Source organism: Pinus tabuliformis, chromosome 7, assembly GCF_031772625.1.
Source record: "Pinus tabuliformis cultivar Carrire ecotype Pingquan chromosome 7, CPIR1, whole genome shotgun sequence".
Lineage (NCBI taxonomy): Eukaryota > Viridiplantae > Streptophyta > Pinopsida > Pinales > Pinaceae > Pinus > Pinus tabuliformis.
Window position 1 is genome coordinate 1,420,222,517 of NC_142293.1, and position 24,280 is coordinate 1,420,246,796.

General features: G+C 35.6%; 1 protein-coding gene and 1 pseudogene across 1 annotated transcript; one reads left to right on the plus strand and one right to left on the minus strand.

Annotated features, from left to right (window-relative positions):
• Positions 1–11,164: 11,164 nt before the first annotated feature.
• On the minus strand, positions 11,165–11,849 carry LOC149252988 (UV-B-induced protein At3g17800, chloroplastic pseudogene; annotated as a pseudogene).
• A 2,908-nt stretch (positions 11,850–14,757) lies between these two features.
• On the plus strand, positions 14,758–15,432 carry LOC149252989 (uncharacterized). The gene has a single exon (XM_089454328.1). It carries the CDS (start codon positions 14,758–14,760, stop codon positions 15,430–15,432), a length of 675 nt encoding a protein of 224 aa, XP_089310454.1.
• Positions 15,433–24,280: the final 8,848 nt, after the last annotated feature.

The window sequence follows — 24,280 nt, forward strand, 5'->3', positions numbered from 1 at the left end:
GGCTTCTTTTGTTGCTACTTGTTCTGATTGGGGATGTTTCTTGCCTGTAGACAAGCAATGTGAAGGTGGCCTATTTGTAGACATCCTTGACATTGGAATGCTGTATTTTCATAATCCAAGGATCGTGTCCACTGAGTTTTATTAAAGTTCAGTATTATACTTTCTGGTAGTCCCTGGATGAGATCTACTTCAACACATATTCTAGCGAAGGTAAATATTCCTTATGTGAGTCTGTCTTCATCAATCTTTAGAAATTTCCCCAAGGTATTCCCTATAGAGATAAAAACTAGAGAAGATATTGAAGATGTTTTCCCTTGTCTCAAATGAAGAAATTGATGCTAAGCAGTTGAATTACGCCCACCCGAAATTAAAAGGTGGAAATAGTCAAGATAACTTAATCATACAAGGTCGTGTGGAAATTGCAGTAGTTGTAGTTTCAACCATTGATGTAGCCGCTCCTGGAGGTCAAGACTTCAATCCTATAGTTTTTGGTCATATAGGGATTAAACCATGTAAGTTGAGTGCTTATGTTATGTCCTTTGATCTAGAGACATTGCAAAGGTGTAGTACAATGAGGTCTAAAGAGGGAGTTGATATTATTGAGAGGCATCCAAAGGTTCTATTTGGGAGGTCTGAAATTCATATTATTCCTGATGGATCAATGACAGGTACAAATGATAAGATATTAAGGATAAGTTTCATAGGTTTGACTAGTTTGGTTTTTGGAGGTTTTCACCTTTGGCACCTTTCTATGGGATGCGGAGATTAATGTTGATTCAAGGCATCACTTTGTTAGAAAGTAGTTTGAATAATCATGGTGATACTTTTTCTAACATGTGTAATCCATGGCTTCTGTTTATATACTAGTTGTGAACTCCAGACATACGCAATAGTCAGTTTTAAAATGAGGTATATATTTCTTGAGAATATCCCTTCCAATCTTGTAAATCTATAATCCGAGAGAATTAACCTTTTCCCTTTATTTTATTCATGTTGAATAGTGATCCATGTTAACATCCACTCCATTGTAGCTTATTCCCCTAGAAAATAGCTTCGTAGATATCTCATCAAATTATAATGAGAGTAACCTTGATATTATGTTCATCCTAAATTACGTTTTACGCATAATTGTCAGGATTGATTGTAAAGCTAAGCTTATATAGCCAAACTAGTCATCCTAGTTTGCTTCTTATTTGAGATAAAATTTCTGCAACACTAGTCTTCTATTAAGGTGATATTATGTTGTATTCGTAATTTTCAGTACACACCTAAGTGCTAATAACGGACCTTGGCCAAAGTGAGAAATCATTTATAATATAGTGTTGTAATATGTGAGTTTCCATTTCAATTACCACCTATATTTTTATGTTTCTATGACAATTTTTTGTGTGTGGTTCTATAACAAAAATATGTGGCAGATGTGTTGGAATCACATATTTGGGAAATGAATTCAACTATGTATTATGAATGATGTAAATTGTACATGTATAAATACAACAATGAAACTGTTGGATTTAGTTTCCAGGTTTCTTGGACATGCATCAATTGTCCACCAGAACCCTAGTGGATTAGGTGGCTAACGTTCTCCCTTTTAATATAAAGGGGTATATATGAGAGTCCACGAAGAGAGAAAAAAGGAAAAAATGCATGACAACCAATGGTTGAATGAGCTCTCTGAAATGAGAGTTCTTAAGATAAAAACACAAACAAGAGAAAAGGTATGAGAACTCGAGGTCTTAACTAGTGGTGGTTTTAGGTTGACCGCCAACTCTGGAACTATCGAAATTGTTCTTGGTACAATTCCCAATTTGGATAGAATTTGAAGTCTTTTGCTAGTGGAAGTGCTCTATAACACAAACTTTAGCAGAAACAAAAATCTTCTACAGGTGGTGCTTTAAGAAATTACACCAACCAAATCAACTAAAGGCATGCTTGTTGGGAATTTCTCTACCTATGGTTACAACTATGAATCTAGATATGGTAATCTCTGGTTGTACACTCAGAAAATAGGTTTAGGTTGTGGCTCAAGCTCACTTGATAAATATTTGAATAATGAATCTTTGAAGCTTCTAACTAACTATCAATCCCCCCTATCAGATACAAGGTGAGAAGATGAATAAGTCTTCGTTGCACGATTACCCAATACTCGAGAACAAATTCTATGGTATGACCAGTATATCTTCTTGGTTGTTCAAGACCATTTCCAAGAAGCGATCCATCCAAGGTAAATCTTCGTTCTTGCAAGGGTTTTGTTTTTAGAACATCTATCTAAATGATGACTGTACCTACAACAATTTTCACAAGGATAAAGTTGAAAACATTGATATTTCATATTTCCAACTCAATCATAATGTTGGAAATTGATAATCTGTGTTCTTGGAATAGGAGCAAGTGACGACGGATCTTCGTAAAGAAATCTAGTGTTGTGAAACCACATTGGCTTGGAATATTATAGAATATGAAAGGAAACATCCTTGTCATATCTAAGTCTAGTTCTATTCTTGCTTTTCTCAACTTCTTCCCAAGGTTTGATGAAGGTCTTGGGAACTGTAAATTGAACCTCCACATATGCATGCAAATTCACTCTTGAAATGGACCCATTATTCTGATCAATCTTTGACTACTGATGGGAGTCAGGCTCAAATATGGAGTTGTTCTCAGCAAGAACCCATTTAGAATTACAACTCTCCTTTTGTAGTTCGTCTCATTATAGCTGAGACTCAAGTTCCAAAAATTCAATCTTGTCTTGAGCATTTTGTAAATAGGTTTAAATGTCAAAGAGAGTTTCCTTACTGATTTGGACACTGCTATGAATAATAGACAACATAAGAGTGTTTAATAACTCTAACAAGTCATTCAGTCTTGTCATTTTCTCCATCTTCCTATAAAAAAAATATTGCAATCAACTTTGGTTTTGACTTCAATAGAAAATGAGTATGTTTACAATGTAATTCAACAAGTAAATTAAGAATAATTGTTTATACAAAACACCCCTTGTCCAAAGCTAAAAACTTTCACTTCATTCACTTTTCCCAACCCAATTCATAAATCATTCTTATCACTTTTGAGGTTTCCACTCCCTGTGCTATTTTGAACAAAACTACGCCCTGGTCACACTACCCTCATGTCCAATAAATATAAATAATGGAAATTACTAATAATTCAATTTCAATGAATTAATTCACAAACAACTCTTAGGCGGGCCACGGGCATCCAATAAATTTAGACACAACCCTAAACACCACGTGTGAAGGAAAACAAATAAAACCAAATGAATGGTCAACAACCTTCCCACAACCACTTTTCAATTTTCCCTTAAATGTAAATTGTAAGATTAAAACTGGGAAACAACTAAATCAAAAATCGCTCGGCCTTCACGGTACCATCAACAATGCTTATCATTCTTGATGGCCACCTCCACCAGCGCATTCTGAGTTAACTAAACACCAAAAATTGCAATATTTCATTATATCTAAAGGCTCTCTATCATCGAGTTCTGGAATGGAACTATCTCTAATCCAGAGATTTAGAGAGATCGATTCTCTTCTCACTTCAAATCTTAATGCTAGTCACTAACCAGTATCTCATATGAAACTCAAGAGATCAGTGTAGTGATCGACTTTCAGAATAAGAAGGCATATGAATTTAATAAAAATTAATCTTCAAACTTCCAAAAATAACTTGACATTCCAACTTCATTGGAGCAATAACTTGCGTGGCTATCAACCCAGCATTAATGACCTTCAACACATTCCAACTGACACTCCCTATGATCGATTCGGGGTTAGAGAAGGCACAGCAATCCCATGTACTAACATAAGAAAAATTAAAATCCTCTACAGTCTATGAAATTAAGGAAACATTCTGCACGTGAAGAACATTACACATGGTTCTAGTTTTACGACAGGTACATGTCTGTACATGTCTCTAGTATATTGCAAGATGCAAGCAGTCTTTTGGTAGATGTTACTATGATTGTCAAACAAAGAAGGGTCGATGTAACTAAAAGTTCCTTTAAGACGACACAGAACTGAGCATTAAAAATTAATAGAAAAAAATATCAGTTTTCTCCTTCGTGTTGTGTGTTGGTCATATCTATTCAAGCCAATCTGACCCAGAACAAGTGGAGCTTCCATTAGTCAGTTTTGCAAGCATCCACTCATTTCTCTACTGTATGTGGAGCACTCAATGTTAACAACAATATGCAGCAACAAACTTTCCACAACTGCACCTACCACCGTACACTAACTCTCAATGCCATGGATGGATAACAAAGAAACGAATGCCACAAAACTATTGGCTAAATGTATTCAACAACAAAGATAAACCTTTGCTCTAATACCACTATTGGAATCACAATTTGGAAAATGAATTCAACTGTATATTATGAATGATGTAAATTGTACCTGTATAATTACAACAATGAAATCATTGGATTCACTTTCCATGTTTTTTTAGAGATGCATTCACTGCCCACCAGAACCCTAATGGATTAGGTGGCTAACATGTGGGGGATTCGATTGATGGGATTGCAAAGCATCAAAAAAAATTTGTAGTCAAATCTTGATATCTATTGTTTAAACCGGGGCATTTCAATTCCGAACAATTCACCTATCAAACTTGTAATTTCAATGAATCTCCACAAATTAACCTGAAAACATTCAAAAAAAATAGCAACTAAAGTCTACTCGTTATCATAATAATAATAATAATAATAATTATTATTATTATTATTATTATTATTTTGTGTATATTTTAGTTTTTTTCCTAGGATAATATTTTAAATAAACATAATACAAATATTTATAACCAATAAAATATTGGTAATAAAAGTATTTGTATTTTAATTTAATAATATTCTATATATGAATTGATCTTTATTAATAATAAAAACAAAGCTTTAATTTAAAGCTTTATATGAGAAACTCATTTGCAAATTTACATTTTTGTTATGTTGAAGTTCTCAGAGATATTTCAAATTCTGAAAACCATTCCTAAAACATGGAAATGCAGAAAAGGGTCATTCATGTATAACTATGTTGAATATATAATCCATTTGGGCATTGTGATTAAGAATATGAGTAAGGTTTTATTTTCAAAATCAGAAAGAATAAAGAAAAATGGATAATAATAATAATAATAATATATTAAATCCATTTTTTTTATTTTAACTTATTTTAATGTTAATTTTGTAAATTAAAATAATGATCCTATTAAAAAAATTGTGAATATATATATAAAACTTTCAAAATTTTGAAAAAATGCATATGTTTATTATTTATAATGATTTCAATAAAGTTCTTGTGTAAAGAAGTTGGGGTCTTTTTTTTTTAGCTTCCTGAATTATATCTCATCATCTTTGATTGTTGCTCTAATATATCCAATAGATACCCTTGGGTAGGAGGTTAGGGGAGACCTCTTTGCAAAACATGTTGTGATGCAATTGATGTTTATATTTATTTATTTGGATTATCGACTTGTGTTATTAATTTCTTTTATTTTCCTGTTAATATACTTTGAACGAATTAATCAAAATTGCAATCTCCAAACATGAACTTTACTCACGATTAGTAGGACTTCATCCTTTATTAAGGCTTCCTCGTCAATCAACCAAATTGTGTTAAAGAGAATGGTTCTAAAGGTTCTGTAATAGCCTAGTAATTTGCGAGCACACTAGGAACGGTATATCTGAACCTATTAACTTCTCATCAAACTTAAATAATTTAATAATAATATTTTTATTTTTTTTCAATATACTGGCCCGCGCACGACGTGGCTTCTTCTCTTCATTCACTCACTGTTGGGTTCTGTTTAGTTTTAGAAACTTACCAACTTCTTTTAATTTAAATCCAACCTTTTTAAGGAAATTTTTTACTCGTTTTTTTCTCTCATAAATGGGAACGTCTGATTTTTACTTTTCTCTGACGAATGGGAGAGTTTGATTAAGTTGGACTTTATTTTGATTTAGTTTTATTATACCAATAAAACTTACTGATTTTTTTTTTTATTTAAATCGCATTTTAATGAAATTGTGGTATTTATTTTTCACCAGTTTCTCTTATATATATCTCTTTTTGTTTTTTACCGGTTTTTCTTAACACTGATTTTATCATCATGGTCCAAACACTTCTCACTAAATCACAATGCTAGATGTTTTGTTGAGGTAAAAGGTACATGAAACCATGATTTATGCTCCATTTCATTCTTTCACTTTTTCATTAATTTCGTATTTTCAATCGTGTAGTGTTGTTTCCATATTGAATATTGATTGATGTGGTTGAAACAAAATTACGTCGCCAGATTAGCCCTGAAATCTACTTGTCTATTTGAATCTTAATTAACCTCACTTCATTTTACTAATGTGATTGAATTGAGTCATTTAATTTTATTACTATAACTTGATTATAAATTTGATATCACTTCCAGTTATTTGTTTGACTGGTTAGTAAGTAGGTCTTGTAGATATTGATTGATGCCAGTTGAGCTTACAGTCACCGTTAACTTATTGTCTAGTCAACTAGGGCTTGGTAGGTATTGATACACGTCAACAAAAATAATGATGCACCGAATGATCTTAGAGTTAACTCGTCTAGTCAGCGAGCAGGTTCTGTAGCCGTTGATGCACATCAACAAAAGTATTTAAGTTAACTTTTTGTCTCGTCAACACAAGTAGATCTTTTGGGTATTGATACACATCAACAAAAGTATTATTACACTTAGCAAATAATCTTACAATTAACTTGTCTAGCCAGCATGTAGATCTTGCAGTGGTGAATACATATCAATAATAGAATTCAAGTACTTACCAATTAATCTTCTACTTAATTTTAGATTTATGAATAAATTTCCTTTGAATATTGATGATTTCTTTGGGATTGATGTTGAACAGGAAAATAGATGGAAAAGAAAAAACTATATAACTTTTAATTAAGAAAAGGAAAATTAAAATTAAATAAGGAAATGTTTGTTTCATTGAAAACAAAAAATAATTCAAAAAATAGTATTTCCAAATTGAATTTCTCCCCCTGTGTTTAATAGTATAAGTAATGAAAATTTAAAATAAAATAGTAGAAATTCAAAATTATTAATATTTCATAAGTAATCATATATATTTGATTGTCGTATTAGTGATATATTTTAAACTACATAATTGAAATTCAAATTATTGATATTTCATATAATACTATTCATACCTAAGGAAAACCAAAGCAAATTATTAATATTTAATAAAATAAGAGTTGATTTTTTGTTTCATAAATGATAAAGCTCTTATTTATTAATTATTTTTTATTTTATTAATAATATATAATTTATAAAAATTGAATTGAAAATTTTAAAATAAATTGAAAATTTTAAAATAAAATAAAAGATTATAAAGAAAGTGTTCAAAACATTAATATTTCATAAATCATTTATATTTAATTGTGACCTGTAATGATACATTTTGAACTACATAATGAAAATTCAAATCATTGATATTTTATATGGTGTATAATACTATGGATATCTAAGGAAAACCAAAGCAAACAATTATGATAAAATAAGAAATAAGACTCGATTCTTTTATTAAATGATAAAACTTTTAATTATTAATAGTTTTTTTACTTTATTAATTTGATATAATTTATAAAAATTGAATTGAATTTTTTAGAATAAAATAAAAAAAATTATAGAGTGTGTTCAAACCATTAATATTTCATAAATCACCATTTATATTTGATTGTTATATGTAATGATACATTTAAAACTACATAATGGAAATTCAAATCATTGATATTTCATATAACACTATTAATATCTAAGGAAAACCAAAGTAAACTATTAATATTTGTTATTATAAGAAATAAGATTTGATTTTTTATTTTTTAAATGATAAATTTTTTTATTATTAATTATTTTTTCATTTTATTATTGTGATTATTATGATAATATGACTGTGTGTGAGAGAGAGAATGAAATGTTATGTGTGAGAATATTCAAGGTTCAAATGAATGAATGAAAATAAAATATAGATTGTTCCCTGTATCTAATGATATTTTACTTTTAAATGAACTTCATGGTTAAAAATATATGCTTTCTCCTTAGAAGTCACATATATGAACTATGATGTTGTTCAATTATACAGTGTTCCAAACTTTGATACAATTGTTTTTTTAAAGGAAAAATGGTTTTGAAGAGATCATTATATGCAAAGTTTTTTATTAGTTCCATATGAGAAACAAGGTTCACATGCTTCGACGCTTTTGGTAGTGACTCAGTTATTTACGTCATGGGTACCAATGACACATGGAAACCATATATGTTGATATTTATTATGAAAACTCGATGGGTATGTCTAAAGATGGGTTATTAAAATTTGATATCCTATCGAAGAGTTGTACTATATAGTAGAGGTTTCCATTGGTGGAACATTCAATTGGGCCATAATATCTGAAAATCATGTGGATTTTATTGGTAGAGAACACCATGAATTTGAATCCATATTAGGCATTTTATCAAATAATTTTTATCAGGTATTTGATATATTTAGAGTTAAAGTGGATTTAAAGTACATACCTTAGTAAGAGATACAGTAATAATTATTCTTGAAGTTAAACAAATTTAGGGATAAGAAGGTCTATGCTAAGAACAAAATAAGATATATATATGTGTGTGTGGAGGAGAAAAATTCTTATACTTCAAAGCCCCTGCAAGGGTGCCTGACTACACGTTTTCCAAAACTTGAACAATTGGTGCATTTTCCTATTCTTCTTATTGTTATTCTCCATGCATCGATAGATACTTCAAGAAAACAAAGAAAATAGATATATCTAACATGTCTATCTTCAAAAAAACTTATGGATGAAAAAAATAAATTTATCAAAGGGAGGACAAATTTTGAATGAAAGGACAATCTAGGAATTCTTGAGAGATAAAAGCCCCTTCCTAGAGGGACACAACTTCCTTAGACATTTTGTTAGCCTTAGTATTTAGTTCCATGGAAATATGAGAAAAAGAGATCAATTGAAAACATTGAATATAATCCTAGATTTGACGCAATAGAGATTGAGGTTGAACATTATAAATGTTGAATTTATCTTTATCCTATTCAATGAAAACTTTTGAAACCCCATGAATCTATGATACAGATAAGCTGATTTGTTTTGCATGATGCAAAAAGGTCGATAAAGAAACAAATTTTACCTTCATATTTGTTCCAAATCCTAGAGAATAATGGATATGAAAAAATAAGAGAAATTTGTATTAAGAATCACTCCCATTCCACATTTAGGAGGATGGCCCTGGTTGGCCCTTAAAAAGTGCCCCCATGTGATTCTAAAATCTAGAGGCATAATAGGATCACATATTTTTTTTCTCTGATTAGGATTACATTCACATGATTCAATTAGCATTGCAATGATATTTGGAACAATTTCTATTGGGATAGATTTATTCTGAAAAATAAAGATATTACGAACCCACCAAATAAACTACGTGGAGGAAAAGGGGAGAGAGTTGAAAGAAAGCATAAAAGCATCACAATGTCATATTTTAATATTTACTACTAAACTATGGGTATCCCAATATGCTTTGGGGTAAATTTTTTTACTATAGCATTCCATACTTAAATTATGAAGAGATATAGGCCTTTTTCATTTGTTCCCACTGCCTCTTCTTTTTTCCTTTGGAATTATACTTCAATCAGATCCCTTTATCCAAGCTTATCCATGAAGACTCGTATTGAGGAAATTTGCAAGGAGTGTAGTGTTTCTTTACTACCTTCATCCATCCTAATAAAACTACAAACCAACCTACCAACATATATAGACTACTCACTAGACAAATGACCTTCAAGGCCTATATGACTAGTAGATAACCAACTTATTCTAGCTAAACAATCATGAATAGGGCATTTAATATCCCAATTTTTGTAAAATTTCAAATCATGTTTTCAAGAGATAATATCCCAAAATAATTTATAATTTGTGTGCACCCCAATCCACTGGTCTTCCCCTAAATGAACCTATTTTCCATTCCCAATCTACCATATTCTCTAGGGACAAATCAATGGAAAAGCATCCACAGGATTTCCACATATTGGAACTATTCTTAATTAAAGTCTAAGGAATATGAAACCATTCTTCAAGAGAGATACCACCCATACATTTTATGGTCATCAATCTTCCCCAAAACGATTTGATATAAGTAAGCTCCCATAGATTTTTACTTACAATTTCTTGACTAAAAGAAATATCCTGAATCTCCCAATGCCCCATGCTCCATAGTTGACTAATTTAGGATCACCTAAATAGAGGAATCCAATTTTATTTCCTACACCCCGTTCAAAGAATGTGAAAGATGGAGTTTCAAATTTTGTAACTATATATTTTTGGACCTTAGTTATTGAAGTCGAATAGCTAGGATGTTTTCTAAAAATATTTTTAAAATTACCAAACACCCACCTCTTCATAACCACCAATTTACTTATACTGATATCTAGTCAACACTTTTTTAATATAATCAAAGCTAATCCTAAAAGAAATGTGCATTTAGTTTGAACATAAACCAAGATACTTTATACCTTCGTCCATATTTTTTAATCATAAGATAACAATAAATCATACTTATTTTGTTGATATTCTCTACGGAAATTAAAAGGAGACATGATTTGATCATGTTTATTTCTATCCTTGTTGAATAGTACAGATTCATAATTTCTTTAAAACAACAAATTCCTAATGAGCACCTACACTTAATAGAAGAACATCATAAGAAAACAAAAGATGTCAAACAATTTCAAAAGGGGATGCCTTTAACTCATCTCCCATGTAGATCTAACATCATTCATAAGCTTACTTAACCCTTCAATCATTGAGAGAAATAGGAAAGGAGATAGGGAAAAGATTATCATTATAATTTGATGAGATATTTACAAAAGCATTTTCTGGGGTAATAAGTTGCAATGGAGTGGATTCTAATATGAATCACTAGTTAGCATGAACACAATAAGGTGAAAAGGTAAACATTCTCCCAATATCGATTTACAAGATTGGATGTGTATTCTTAAGAAATATATCTCTCATTTTAAAACTAACTATTGCTTGTTTCTGGAACTACCAACTAATATATCAATAGAAGCCATGGACTACACATGTTAGAAAAAGTATCAACATGATTATTCAAACTACTTTCTAACAAAGTGGTACCTTGAATCAACATGACTCTTCACATTCAATAAGAATATCCCAATGGTGACAACCTCGAAAACTAAACTCGTTAAACCTGTGAAACTTATCCTTAATATCTCCTCATCTATAACTTCCATTGAGGCATCAGGGGTGATAAGAATTTTGGGCCTCCCAAACAGAACCTCTGCATGCCTCTCAATAATATCCACTCCCCCTTTCGACCACATTGTAGCATACCTTTATAGGGTCTCTAGATGAAAGGACATAACATAAGACCTCAACTTACATGGTTTGGCCCTCAACTAACATGATTGAAGTCTTGACCTTTAGGATCTGATGCATCAGCCGTCACAACAATAATTGTTGTAATTTCCACATAACCTTGTATAATTAAGTTATCTTGATAATTTCCACCTTCCAATTATAGGAGGGTGTAATTCAATTGCTCAGCTTTAATTTCACCATTTGAGGCAAAAGGAAGCATCTTCATGCTCTTCTCTAATTGGAACTGTTTATCAACTCTTCTCAAGAAGTATCCATACATGATGGATGTTGCATAGACTTCCCCACTCACAAATTAATACTTTCAACAACAATGTTTGATTCTGACACCACATTACGGTTTCCCATAACAAGAGCCAAATGCTCTTTTATCATCTCAGCGACCTCTATAGAATCAAAAAATTCAATTTATTTATCGTGATTTGGTCATGTATCAAAAAAAAATATTATGGTTACAATGACATTATTATTGAAATGCATTCATAAATAGTTCTTACAAAGTAAAAACAAAATGTATGTTATAAGAACATATTTCAAAAAAAATCCATAAACACATGATAGAGATGTTATCCATCATTATGGGTGTGCAGATATAGATGTTGAGGAAGTGAAATTGATAGATGGAAGCACTCACAGAGAATCATGTTTTTCTTGATATATATTTTATTTACTGACCTCTTTTTTTTTTATATATATCACATATAGTGTATATATTTTAATTATATATGTTATTACCTATAGTAACACACACACACACATACTATTATACATATTTCAATTATATATGCTATATAAAATATGTGTGATGATAAAGATTGTACGTTCCTAATTAAAAACCAGGACTTTGATTTTGACATAATTAATCAGTGTGGCGTTGATCCCATGACAAAGAGATAAAGAAAACCATGGCCTACTCACAATAGAGGGATAGCGGGACTTATGGTCACATGGTCCAAAACCTAAATATACAATGGAGGAAAATAACATAAGGCTAAAGGAAAAATCGTGATATAAATGATCAACACTCGTCATATCTATTATAATGTCTAGCTACATAAGATACAAAGGAAAATTATATTATTGGTAAGGGATTAGCAAAATTTATAAACCCTTTCTTCCCAAACTATAACATTATTAACACAACAAAAGGTTTTAAAAGTATGTAGCAACAATAAGCATGAGAAAGAAACCATCAATGGCTCAATGAATTGCATGACTATTGTTTATCAATTGGTTATAGAGATAGTAGGAATTTTCACTAGAATGCTTTAATTACTTTATGCTAGGTGCAACTCTCAATTTATTTGCATATCATTTTTTTATTAATATATATTTAATAATTATGAAAATCTTGATTGTACTAAATTATAGGGAAAGCACACTAATAACAATTCTCAATATTTGTGTTGCTTCTACTTTATAGTGTATATATATATAAAATGCAATGTGAACCAGAGTCTTGTGTAATAAATATATGCAGGTATGATATGATTTTCCAGGACATTTGATGGTTGGCGCTGGAACTCGACTGCTAGGGTTCTGTACTCTTCTCAGACGGCACAGTCTGTTCTGCTCAGACAGCCATCACGGACCTGACCTCTTGCCCTGACGCTGCCTAACTGCTCTGTGAAGGATCGAAGGGAAAATGGACAATCCCCAGGGGGGGCTTCAACGCCCTCCCCCAAAGCAAGTAATCTGCAGCACAAATCTGAAAAGACGATAATATTTGGCTCAGTCAGTGAGGAAGTGATCAACCAGGAGATCCCAAGCCAGAACGAGCGCACTCGAAAAGACAAACTGGAAAACCAGACAGAAGAAGAACCAGGACGAAATAACCGACCAGACGGAACCCCAAAGGTCTCCTCGACCACCTGCAAACCAATAGCAACAGATCGACCCAGAATCGAACTGTCGGGAGAGAAAATAGAAGAACGCATCCAATTTATGACAGATCATGCACTCATTGGAAAATTTATAGGGTTACGACCGACGGAAAAATCCCTATACGGCTGGATAGCAGCGAAGTGGAAGCCTAAAGGAGATGTGACTCTATAGCTAGGCCCAAAAGGTTTCTTCAAAGCGATCTTCTTTTGCCTGGAGGACAAATACAGAATCCTGGTTGAGGGACCCTACTTCTTCAACTCAGCTAACCTGTACTTAAGGGACTGGACACCTAGATTCAACCTGGATAAGGAGGACCTCACTTGGGCACGGGTCTGGATAAGACTGTACTCACTTCCAGATGAGTACTGGGATGAAGATATCCTGAGAAATATAGGAAATGGTCTAGGGGAATACATAAAGGCAGCAAAAGAAACAAAAATGCGTAGATACACATCATACGCCCGCATCTGCGTCTTCATGTGCCTGGACAAAGCTCTGCCAGAATCGGTAAGTCTCTCTCACCGTGACTACGAATGGATTCAACCCTTAGACTATGAACATGTCCCGTTTCGATGCCGTAAATGCCATGCCATAGGGCATCTTTTCAGAGACTGTCCCCTAAATGTCAAAGCTAATGCTCCTGCCCCCTCTGACTCTCTGACCCATGATGGCTTCACCAAAGCCCCTACCCGCAAATGAGCGCATAAAAAACCAACAACAGGGAAGAAACCCCAGCAAATCAACACCTCTGATCCAGCGGTCAAAAATAGCTTTGAAATCCTAGCTCAATCTATGGAAGAGAAAAACCCATCCTCAATACCCAACTCTGCACTCCCCTCCTCCTCCACCCAGCCACCTCCTTCAGCCCCCTCCTCTAAACCCCCACATCCAAAGACACCCTAGTAAACCCCATGGAAAGCAAAGAGAAGCAGGTAGAAAAAGACAATGAAATGGAGGTAGACGGATCTTCAAACCCCCTCCAAAGCTCAGATATTCCCTTAGTAGAAAATAACTAGGTGCAACGAATGGAGGAAGAAGCAGAAAGCATAGATCTAAATGGATTAGATATATTAGAACTAGAAGCACCATGCAAAAAGAAAGCCTATGAAAGTATCCCAGAGCTTCAGCTTAACAAACTGGAAGTGGTCATTTCTTGAGCCTACCAACAGTATCAGCTCGGCATCCAATCAGGAAGTAAATGGGACTTAGGCCCTACCCCAAAAGAATCCAAAAAAAGGGGAAGAAGAACTGACCTCCAAAGGACAATAGCGATAGGGAAAATCCTGGTGGATTCAGGCAGGTATGTTAAGCTTACGAAGTACTATAAGCCCTCCACCAATAGTGAATCATGAAGCTCATTTCATGGAACCTAAGAGGGCTCAATAGCCCAGGAAAACTCATAATGTTAAAAAATATGATAAAAATGGAAAAGCCGCAAATATGCTTTCTCCAGGAGACAAAATGTAACAACTCAACTCTAGGTACTATCCTCTCTAAGGCTTGGCCAGGATGTCAATCAGTGGTTGTGGATGCATCTAGCGCATCTGGAGGGCTAGCCATTGCGTGGAACTCTCAAGCACTTACTCTCTCAGACTTTCACGCTTCTCACAATTTAATCCAAGCTGCATTCCACATTATAGGCACTAATATTCATGGGAATCTCTCGAATGTCTACTTCCCTCAGGAAGCAGGAGAAAAAATTGCTCTCCTCCACACCTTAGAAGCTCTAAACTTCAATATAAGTCAAACGCTTTGGATTATAGGGGGGGATTTTAACATGATAACAAAATTGGAGGAAAAGATTGGGGGCAGAAACAGGCTGGAACAGGAAAACACCCATTTCAAAGACTTCATCCAGAACGCATCTCTGATAGATCTGCATTTCTATAATGGCACTTTTACGTGGAGCAACCGAAGAGCAGGCAAGCATCAAATAGCCTCCAAACTAGATCGGTTTCTAATTTCATATAACTCGATTCATCTAGGGGGAGACATTTCAGCGGCCATACTTCCACACTTAGGATCCGACCACTGGCCTATTGCTCTTCAATGGCAACGTCTTGGCAGCACCACAAGAAGACCTTTTCGCTTCGAGTAATTCTGGTTTACCCATCCCTCCTTCAAAGACTTTGTTCACACAACATGGACAACCTCCTTGCCCGCCAGAAGGCTCCAAGATGTTCTAGTTCCAACAGAAACTCAAACATCTAAAAGTGAACCTTAAGCGATGGAATAGCGAGACCTTCAGAAACATCTTCAAAGCGCAACATGATCTTCAAAAAGCCCTGGCGGAATTGCAGCAAGAAACAAGAAAGAACCACACAGAAAGAACCCTCGAGCAGGAGCGGCCATACTTCCACACTTAGGATCCGACCACTGGCCTATTGCTCTTCAATGGCAGCGTCCTGGCAGCACCACAAGAAGACCTTTTCGCTTCGAGTAATTCTAGTTTACCCATCCCTCCTTCAAAGACTTTGTTCACAGAACATGGACAACCTCCTTGCCCGCCAGAAGGCTCCAAGATGTTCTAGTTCCAACTGAAACTCAAACATCTAAAAGTGAACCTTAAGCGATGGAATAGCGAGACCTTCAGAAACATCTTCAAAGCGCAACATGATCTTCAAAAAGCCCTGGCGGAATTGCAGCAAGAAACAAGAAAGAACCACACAGAAAGAACCCTCGAGCAGGAGCAGCACATCCACAATCAGCTGGAGGAGAGAAGAAAGTAGGAGGAGATATACTGGAAGCAAAAGTCCAGGATCAGATGGTTGAAAGAGGGAGAACGAAACATTAAATTCTTCCACAGAACCACTTTTCAACGAAGAATGCGCAATAACATCCCTTTCATACAAAAACAAGGAGGGGAAAGGGTTGAACAGCATGAGGAAATTGAGAAGGAATTCCTCAATCACTTCAAGCAAGTCCATCAAGAGCCTGAAATCAACAGACATCCTGCAATTGACAGAATCACACACAATGTGCCAAAACTAATCACGGAGGAGCACAATGAACTCCTCCTCCGTCCAATTCAAACTCAGGAAGTGGACATTGCTATGGCTCAGCTTAAAGATGGAAAAGCTCCTGGCCCAGACGGCTTCACCACCACTTTCTTTCACAAGTTCTGGGAGCTGATAAAGTTGGAAGTCTGGCAAGTGGTAGAGGAATCGCGAGCATATCATTGGCTGCTTCCCTCTCTTAACTCCACTTTCATTGCCCTAATCCCTAAAGAGGAGGACTCAATCACTCCGGACAAATTCAGGCCGATTGCTCTCTGCAACATAATATACAAAGTCATCTCTAAAGTCATTGCAAATAGGTTAAAGCCCCTCTTGCCAATGCTCATTTCTCAGGAACAGTCTGGATATGTGGAAGGGAGACAGATCATGGACGGCATCATCCTCTCGCATGAGATCATACACACTCTCAAGCATTCAAATCAGGCAGGTATGCTCCTAAAACTTGATCTTTCCAAAGCATTTGATAAGCTCAGTTGGACTTACATACAGAAAATGCTAATTGCTTTCGGATTCAGTCCCACATGGATCCGCTGGATTATGAGTCTAATCTCCTCCACTTGCTTCTCCATTCTCGTGAATGGGATCCCCTCTCGCCCCGTCTCCCCCTCCCGGGGTATAAGGCAAGGTGACCCCCTATCCCCCTTCCTCTTTGTATTAATGGCTGAAGGCCTGGGACGTCACATTAAAAAAACCCTTCACGCACATCAGCTCAAAGGCCTCTCCATACATCATTCACCTGCCATCGCTCATCAGCAGTTTGTTGATGACACTATGCTCTTCGGCTACCCGTCCGTCCAAGAAGCCTCTAGATTTAAAGTCGTGCTCAATGACTTCGTCGAAGCCTCTGGAACTAGCATCAACTGTTCAAAATCGCAGATCTTTTTCTTCAATACCCCTCCTGTTGTCAAGTCTGCAATAGTCCAAATTTTGGGATTCCCTATTCCCACCCTTCCCTCCAAATACCTTGGAGCCCCCCTAACTATCTCAGCCATCAAGCATTCCTCATGGCGCAACCTAATTGAAAAGCTCGAATCCCGTCTCAACCAATGGTCGCACAGAGCTCTGAACTTAGTTAGTCGCGCAGTGCTCATAAAGGTTGTCCTTCATGCAATGCCGCTGTACTTATTCTCCATCCTTGCTGCGCCAAAGTGGGTCCTAAAAATATTAAGGAATATTCAAAGAGGATTCCTATGGGGAAGCACTGCAACTAACCGCAAATGGGCCCTGGTAAAGTTGAGCACAGTTTGCAAGCCCAAAGAAAAAGGAGGCATCGGCCTTAGAGATCCCGAGCATAGCAACGCCATCATGGGAGCCAAAATATGGTGGCAATGGCTCACCAGCACAGGAAAACCTTGGGTCACATTATGGACGGCCAAGTATTCCAATCACCGACCCCAGGAAGAGCTCATCAGATTAACGCCCAATGATAAAGGATCGCTAATTTGGAATGCAGCCATAGAACACTACCAAATGATCCAAAAGCACAGTTTTTGGGAGGTAAGAAATGGCAACACCACTAGATTCTGGACAGATGCCTAGAATCAAATGCCTCTTCTCAGCCATGTACTTAACCTGCCATCGGAAACCATTAGGGAGGAGCAACAGCAAGCAAAGATTGGGCAGTACTGGACCCAGTAAACTGAGAAGGGCTTCAGGATTTGGAAACGGGAAACCAAGTAATCAGAAATGAAGATCACCAAATTATCAGGGAACTGGATAGGGAACTAAGCAAAAGAAGAATCAGGTACGATGAAAGCAGAGACATTCTAAGATGGGGATATCAGCCGAAAGGAGCCTTCACCACATCGGAGGCCTACAAAATCATCTGCAATAATTTCGATCCCCAGGACCCAATCTGGAGTTCTGGCTCCTGGCCTAAAATCTGCCATTTTCTCTGGTTGGTAGGACATCAGAGAATTCTAACTTGGGACAAGCTCAGGAGCAAAAACTTTCATGGCCCCTCCATTTGTTTCAATTGCAGCGCCCACGAGGAAACTCTCCAACATCTACTGGACTCATGTCCCTTGGCCAATCAGCTATGGGAAAAGGCAAGCTTCAGATGTCAAAGAAGATGTAGACTTGAGAATGAAATCACTAACTCAATACGTCAGTGGCAAAGGGACTCTTACAAGAGTGAAATCCTCAATCATCTATGGAAACTAGTTCCCGGGCTAGTCCTATGGAGCATATGGAAGGAACGAAATAAGTGCATTTTCAAAAATCAGCGCTCTTCGATAGACAATATTTGGAACCTGCTCTGTAGAAATCTTCAAGAGACTCTTATGCTAAGATCTTGGAAGGAGGAGGACTGGCCTACTCTAGATAATGAGAAAGCCATTATGGAAAACTGGCAAATACATCTTACTCAAGGATCTCACAAGCAAGACCATTCTGAAAGCAATACTAAAAAAAAAGTCACATGGACTCCCCCACCAAAGCATACATTCAAACTCAACTTTGATGGCGCCTCCAAAGGGAATCCCGGACTTGCAGGCTTTGGAGGAATAATAAGGAATCATGAAGGTGAACCCCCGATGTTGTATTACGGAAACATTGGATGGGACACCAATAACTCAGCTGAGTTATAGGGACTATGGCAGGGACTCCTACTAGCTTGGGGTCATAACTTTCATCCTCTGGAGGTGGAAGGAGACTCTCAGATCCTCATAAATATGGCCAAAAATATCCTAAATGGATCTCACGCCAGGAAAATAGCCACCAGCTGGAGGCTCGAAGCAAGACTGGAGGCCATAGAACTTGAGCTCCACAGAAATAGAGCTATCACCTTCACTCACACAAAAAGGGAAGATAACAAGGTTTCCGACTTCATGGCCAATGTGGGGGTGGAGAATGACCACTCTCTAATCACAGGGCAACTCAATACTATACTAATACATGACAAAGCTCAAGAATGCTCACATCTGGTCCAAAAAGATGCAGTTTCCCCGGATGCGGGTGTTAGATAGGATGGGACGGGAGTGGGCGACAGGCCACATGCCGGCCATATGCCATCACGTGGCAGACGTCGGAGGCACAGGCGTTGCAAGCGGCTGGTATAAGGTGATGCAGCAGAGCATAGTAAATGCCCTGCACGGCAATTCGGCTCAAGCGGAGGTTGCAGTTATGGCGGGTGCGCTCCAAGGTAAGGCAGCTAAGGCTATAAACCATGTCGCTGCATATGGTCAGGGAATTTTGGTGGTTCTTCCTTCTGGCAGGTCTCTGCAAATACGGTTGCCCTGCTTCTCCATCTCCACTGGGATCTCCTCGTTGTCTGTTTGGGGTACTCCGCAGTCTATTCCGGCAGCTAGTTGTTTGGATTATTGCGTGGTCTGTTTGAATTTCCTCTCCTTGACCCCTGTAAGGATGGTGAGACCTCGACCGCGTCTGCTGAGCCGTCGAGGCACTTCCAGAGGAGGAACCTCACGCAGTCACGATGCAGAAAATTCTGTCCACTGCTGTCATTGCAATAACTTATGCTCCACTGGAGCTAATCCCCTTCACTCCAGTCAATTCATGGATGCTGGTGCATCGAGCTCAGCCGCCTTGCCTGCCTTCGGCTCTGCTATCTTCAATTTTAGCAGTTCCATGAACAACCCGAAGATTAGTGCGCATGTTTCGGTCTTGTTCATTGAAAATTCCCAGGAAGACAATAGCCCCTTGGATGAACATGGGCAGAGGAAAGCTGACAGCAAGATGCAAGAAGCAAAGGTTCCTAAAACTGACCCGGAGAAGGAAGTTAAAGATCCTACCTCAGACCTGGAAAATGTCACGAAAAGCAGGCTAGATCAGAGCGAGAAGACCAGCGAAGCAGAAGACATTGCCCCCACTGCTGCTGAAAGGGAGGCCTACGGTTGGTGCCGGGTAGAGGAGGTGCAAATGGACGAATAGCGATCCCGAGCTCAAGGTTCACATGGCTCTTCTATCTGGTCTTCTGGTCTCTTTTGTTGTCTGTTTTGGCTTTTTTTTGGCATCAGTGCTTTGTGTTTATGTACTTGTAACTTCGTTAATGGGCTGGTTATTGTTAGTCTCCCCTGCGTGGGATAATTCGGATTTCTGGTCAGCGCCCCTCTGTGGGCTAGCTCTTGTGGATGGTTTAGCTTTCTGTTTGACGCCCCTGCGTGGGCTAGTTTTTTTATTAGCCTCAAATGCTCCTGGATGATATTCCCAGAGCCTGGTTCTCTCTGTTTTGTCATGATGTAAATTTTGCCTACTCTACATAATATATTAGCATAGTTTTTACCGAGAAAAAAAAACAATTCTCAATATTTAAAGATAATCAATCATTTTGGTAAAAGTATTAGATGGATATAAATCATAACTTTTATCTTGAGGAAAAAATGCAAAATAAATGAATGATGTTTTGCAAATTTATTTATGAATCTACATAATCAACCATCAATACCTAAATGATACAATTCATTGCCCATGCTCTATACCAATGTTTAATTAATGAAGTGGTAATGTTTAATTTTTTATTAAAGGATTAGATAAGACTTGTCAAAAAGACAAGTAATTCCTTTTTCGTTAAAAAATTATGTTGTTTATTCGCAATTTTAAATTTCTAAAATATTTTCTTCACTTGTTTTGGCTTTTGGTTTAGTGTAGTTTTGTTTTCTTGCTCAAGGGACACAATTCATGTTAGTTATTTTCAGTTTACCATTTCTGAAATATGTTTTTCACTAGTTTGGCTTTTAGTTTCATATAGTTTTGTGTTTTTGTTTGAGGGATACAATTTCAAGTTTTGGTTTATAATATTCTGACATTTAGAATGATATTATTTCAAATTTTGGTTTATGTTTTTAAAAATATTTTTCGATTTGTATTAATAAGTTATTATTCACTAAATTAAATGAATATGTATGTTGTTCTCTCAAAAAAATCATACTCATTTCAATGTGTCGTATGATGAGCCTTATTATAATGGCTTTAAGCCCTATTTTTTATTCTGAAAAGCTGAACAGTTCATAGAATACTGAAACATCTAAACATACAATAGTGAAACATCTAAACATCTATATTCTTATATTCCTTCAAAAACAATCCAACTAAAATATCCACAAAACTAAAATATGTATAGAATATCCACAAAGCTACAAGTTATATGGAAATATCTCTAGCTTTCTTGGAAGGACTACAAAATGCTAGAAAGTCCAAGCCCTATGGGCTCGAAAGGAATTATATACTCCATAGAAGGATGAATTTCACTCAAATGTCCATGAAATGTTTAAAAAGTTGCAAATAATATGTTAGTATCTCTATTTTTTTTCTCAAATAAAAGTTGTAGGAAATCATTAGCTACAACTACAACTATCTATGTAATATTAGGGGATTTCCAAACTGTATTCTCATCTTAATGACCTCCTTGCAACTTGAACATCCAAATACAAAGGAATATGAATGGACAATAACCTTCTTGGTGACCTTTGATAAATGGAAGACCAACCATATTAAATAGTATAAGATCATCAAATTTCATGGCTAATCCAACAACACAATTTATTTCAACTTATCAAAATTCAATATGGTTCAAGCACATCAACATTCAGTATGAAAATAATACACAATTGGATAGAGCTCTTCAATTTCATAGCAATAATAAATATGAAATTAATGCAAAATGGGAAAACCAAAAGCATAAATGGAGTACAAATCATGGTTTTATTCAGTTTTTACCCAATAAAACATCTCACACTATGATTTAGTGAAACATGTTTGAATGATGCTAAAATTAATGTTCAATAAACATAACTAGTATACTAGTCATCAACTCTTCAGGATAATGGAATCCATCATGGGGAAAACAGATGAAAACTATTATGAGGTGAAAAAAGGATGGAAAATATTATTGATAACGACAACAAATTGCAACAAAGAAATAAGAGTTTATTATAGACTCTTAAGATTTATATATTTGAAACAATTTTAAAATAAATTATATTTTATAGCTTTTGCTTTCTGGAACATCCAATTCTAAAGTTGCATTATACATGAACAAATTGATACTATTGTATGATGTCTGTATTTCGTTGTTTATAAATTTTTTAGCTCAATAATTTCAATGGGATTTCTGCCTATCAAATGTTCGGTTTCTTTTCAAATTGCTAGATTATTAGAGTATGCATAGGTAAGAATCCAGTTTTAGAATAATTTCATAAACTTGTAAGAATTGAGAAAAATTGGATGAGAGATTGAATTTTGTGTATTTACTAGTGATCAATGCTAACCTTCATGCAAAACCTAAAACTAACTAAAGCTAAGTGTGCCTTGCGCTATGTTCATGTGCATCTACACCACATGCACGAACAAAAGCTAGCTAAAGCTAAGTTTGTTTTGTGCTATGTTAATATGCATGTATACCACATGCAAGCATTAAAGCTAGCTAAAACTAAGAGTGATTTGTGCTAACTAAAACTAAATATGTTCTCTTCTATGTTAATGTGCATGTACACCATATGCAAGCACTAAAGCTAACTAAAATTAAACATACTTTATGCTATATTAATGTACATGTATGAGTTAATAATAACAACATAATAATTATTGATTTTATTACAAACTTACTTAAAATGTATAGATTTAAAGTAATTACACTATATGCAACATTAAAGTTAACTAAAAATAAGCATGTTTTATGTTAGGTTAATGTGCATGTATAAGCAAATACTAAGAACATAATAATTACTGACGTTATTATAAACTTACTTAAAATATATAAATTTGAAATAGTTTTTAAAATAATTTATATTTTATTAGATTTATGATAAAAATTTCAAGTATCACTCTAATCTAATCTAGAATAAATTAGTCAAATTTACATAAAATTCTGACACTAAATATTCACACAGAAAATATTTCATCTTATTCAAATTTCAATATTGAAAAAGAATATTTCGTATCAAAATCTATATTCTGATAATTTTGTCTTATTCGCAGAATCAATGGCTCACCTCTAAAACCAGTGAAACAAGTTACGGGAAACTTGTTTTCTCTGATTAAAAGAAACGATCGACGCTATCATATTCTATTCGAAAAGTAAAATTGGAGGCTGAATGCGAAACATATAATGCGAGTCCGCACAGACTGAATTAAGAAGTGTGAGATGTAGGGACCTTTGCTTCTTAACAGATTAATTATTTGATTGAAACTTTTCACTACCTAAGGCCACCAAACGTTGTTGTATTCGAAGGCTAAAAGAAACCATTGCAAGAATTTCATGTCGCTGCGAAGCTGCCCTGGTAATGAAATTTTCTGCGTCGACTTTCGCTCCAAGTTACACAAATATACTTCCAGTTCGTTGTCAACCATCATTACCCACCCGTTGTTTACTACGACTGAATAAATGTTATGGCATTCTGGCATACATATATCATGCAGTTCATGCCATTTTACAGCACCTCGAAAATCATTTAACCTCCACATGCGGATGCTGCCCCCACGTTTCTCTCCCTGAAATATTAACACCAATCGCCCATCGGAGCCACTTAATTCAAGAAATGCTGGGTACGGGCGGATGATTCTGCAAACCTCTGGCAATGAAATTGTTGTCCAACTCCTCTCTGCAATATCGAATGCTGCCATGAAATAGATGGCACGACTTTCCATTATCCAATAAAACTTTCTATTGGAATAGAAACCCTTGCCATACGGTCGAATGAAGAAGGGTACTGTCATGGAAACCCTAGTCCATGCATTGGACTCTGAATCATAAATTTGCAACACCATTAAATTCCCAGTTCGTTCTTCAACATTAATTTGACCGAGCAAGACAGTGCAACGCCTCAGGGTAGCGTCGAAGGTCATTGCAATGAAAGCCCAATATGGGCTAAAATAAGAAAGGCGAGGGAGATTTCTCCGGGTTCCAGTAGCAGGATTGAATAGGTAAAGATTCAACATGTCTTCGTTTTTCTTACAGAGGCAGATGCTCTTGCA

Excerpts from the sequence above, each read along its gene's own strand:
- LOC149252989 (XM_089454328.1), top strand. The coding sequence starts at position 14,758 with ATGGAAAAGCCGCAAATATGCTTTCTCCAGGAGACAAAATGTAACAAC.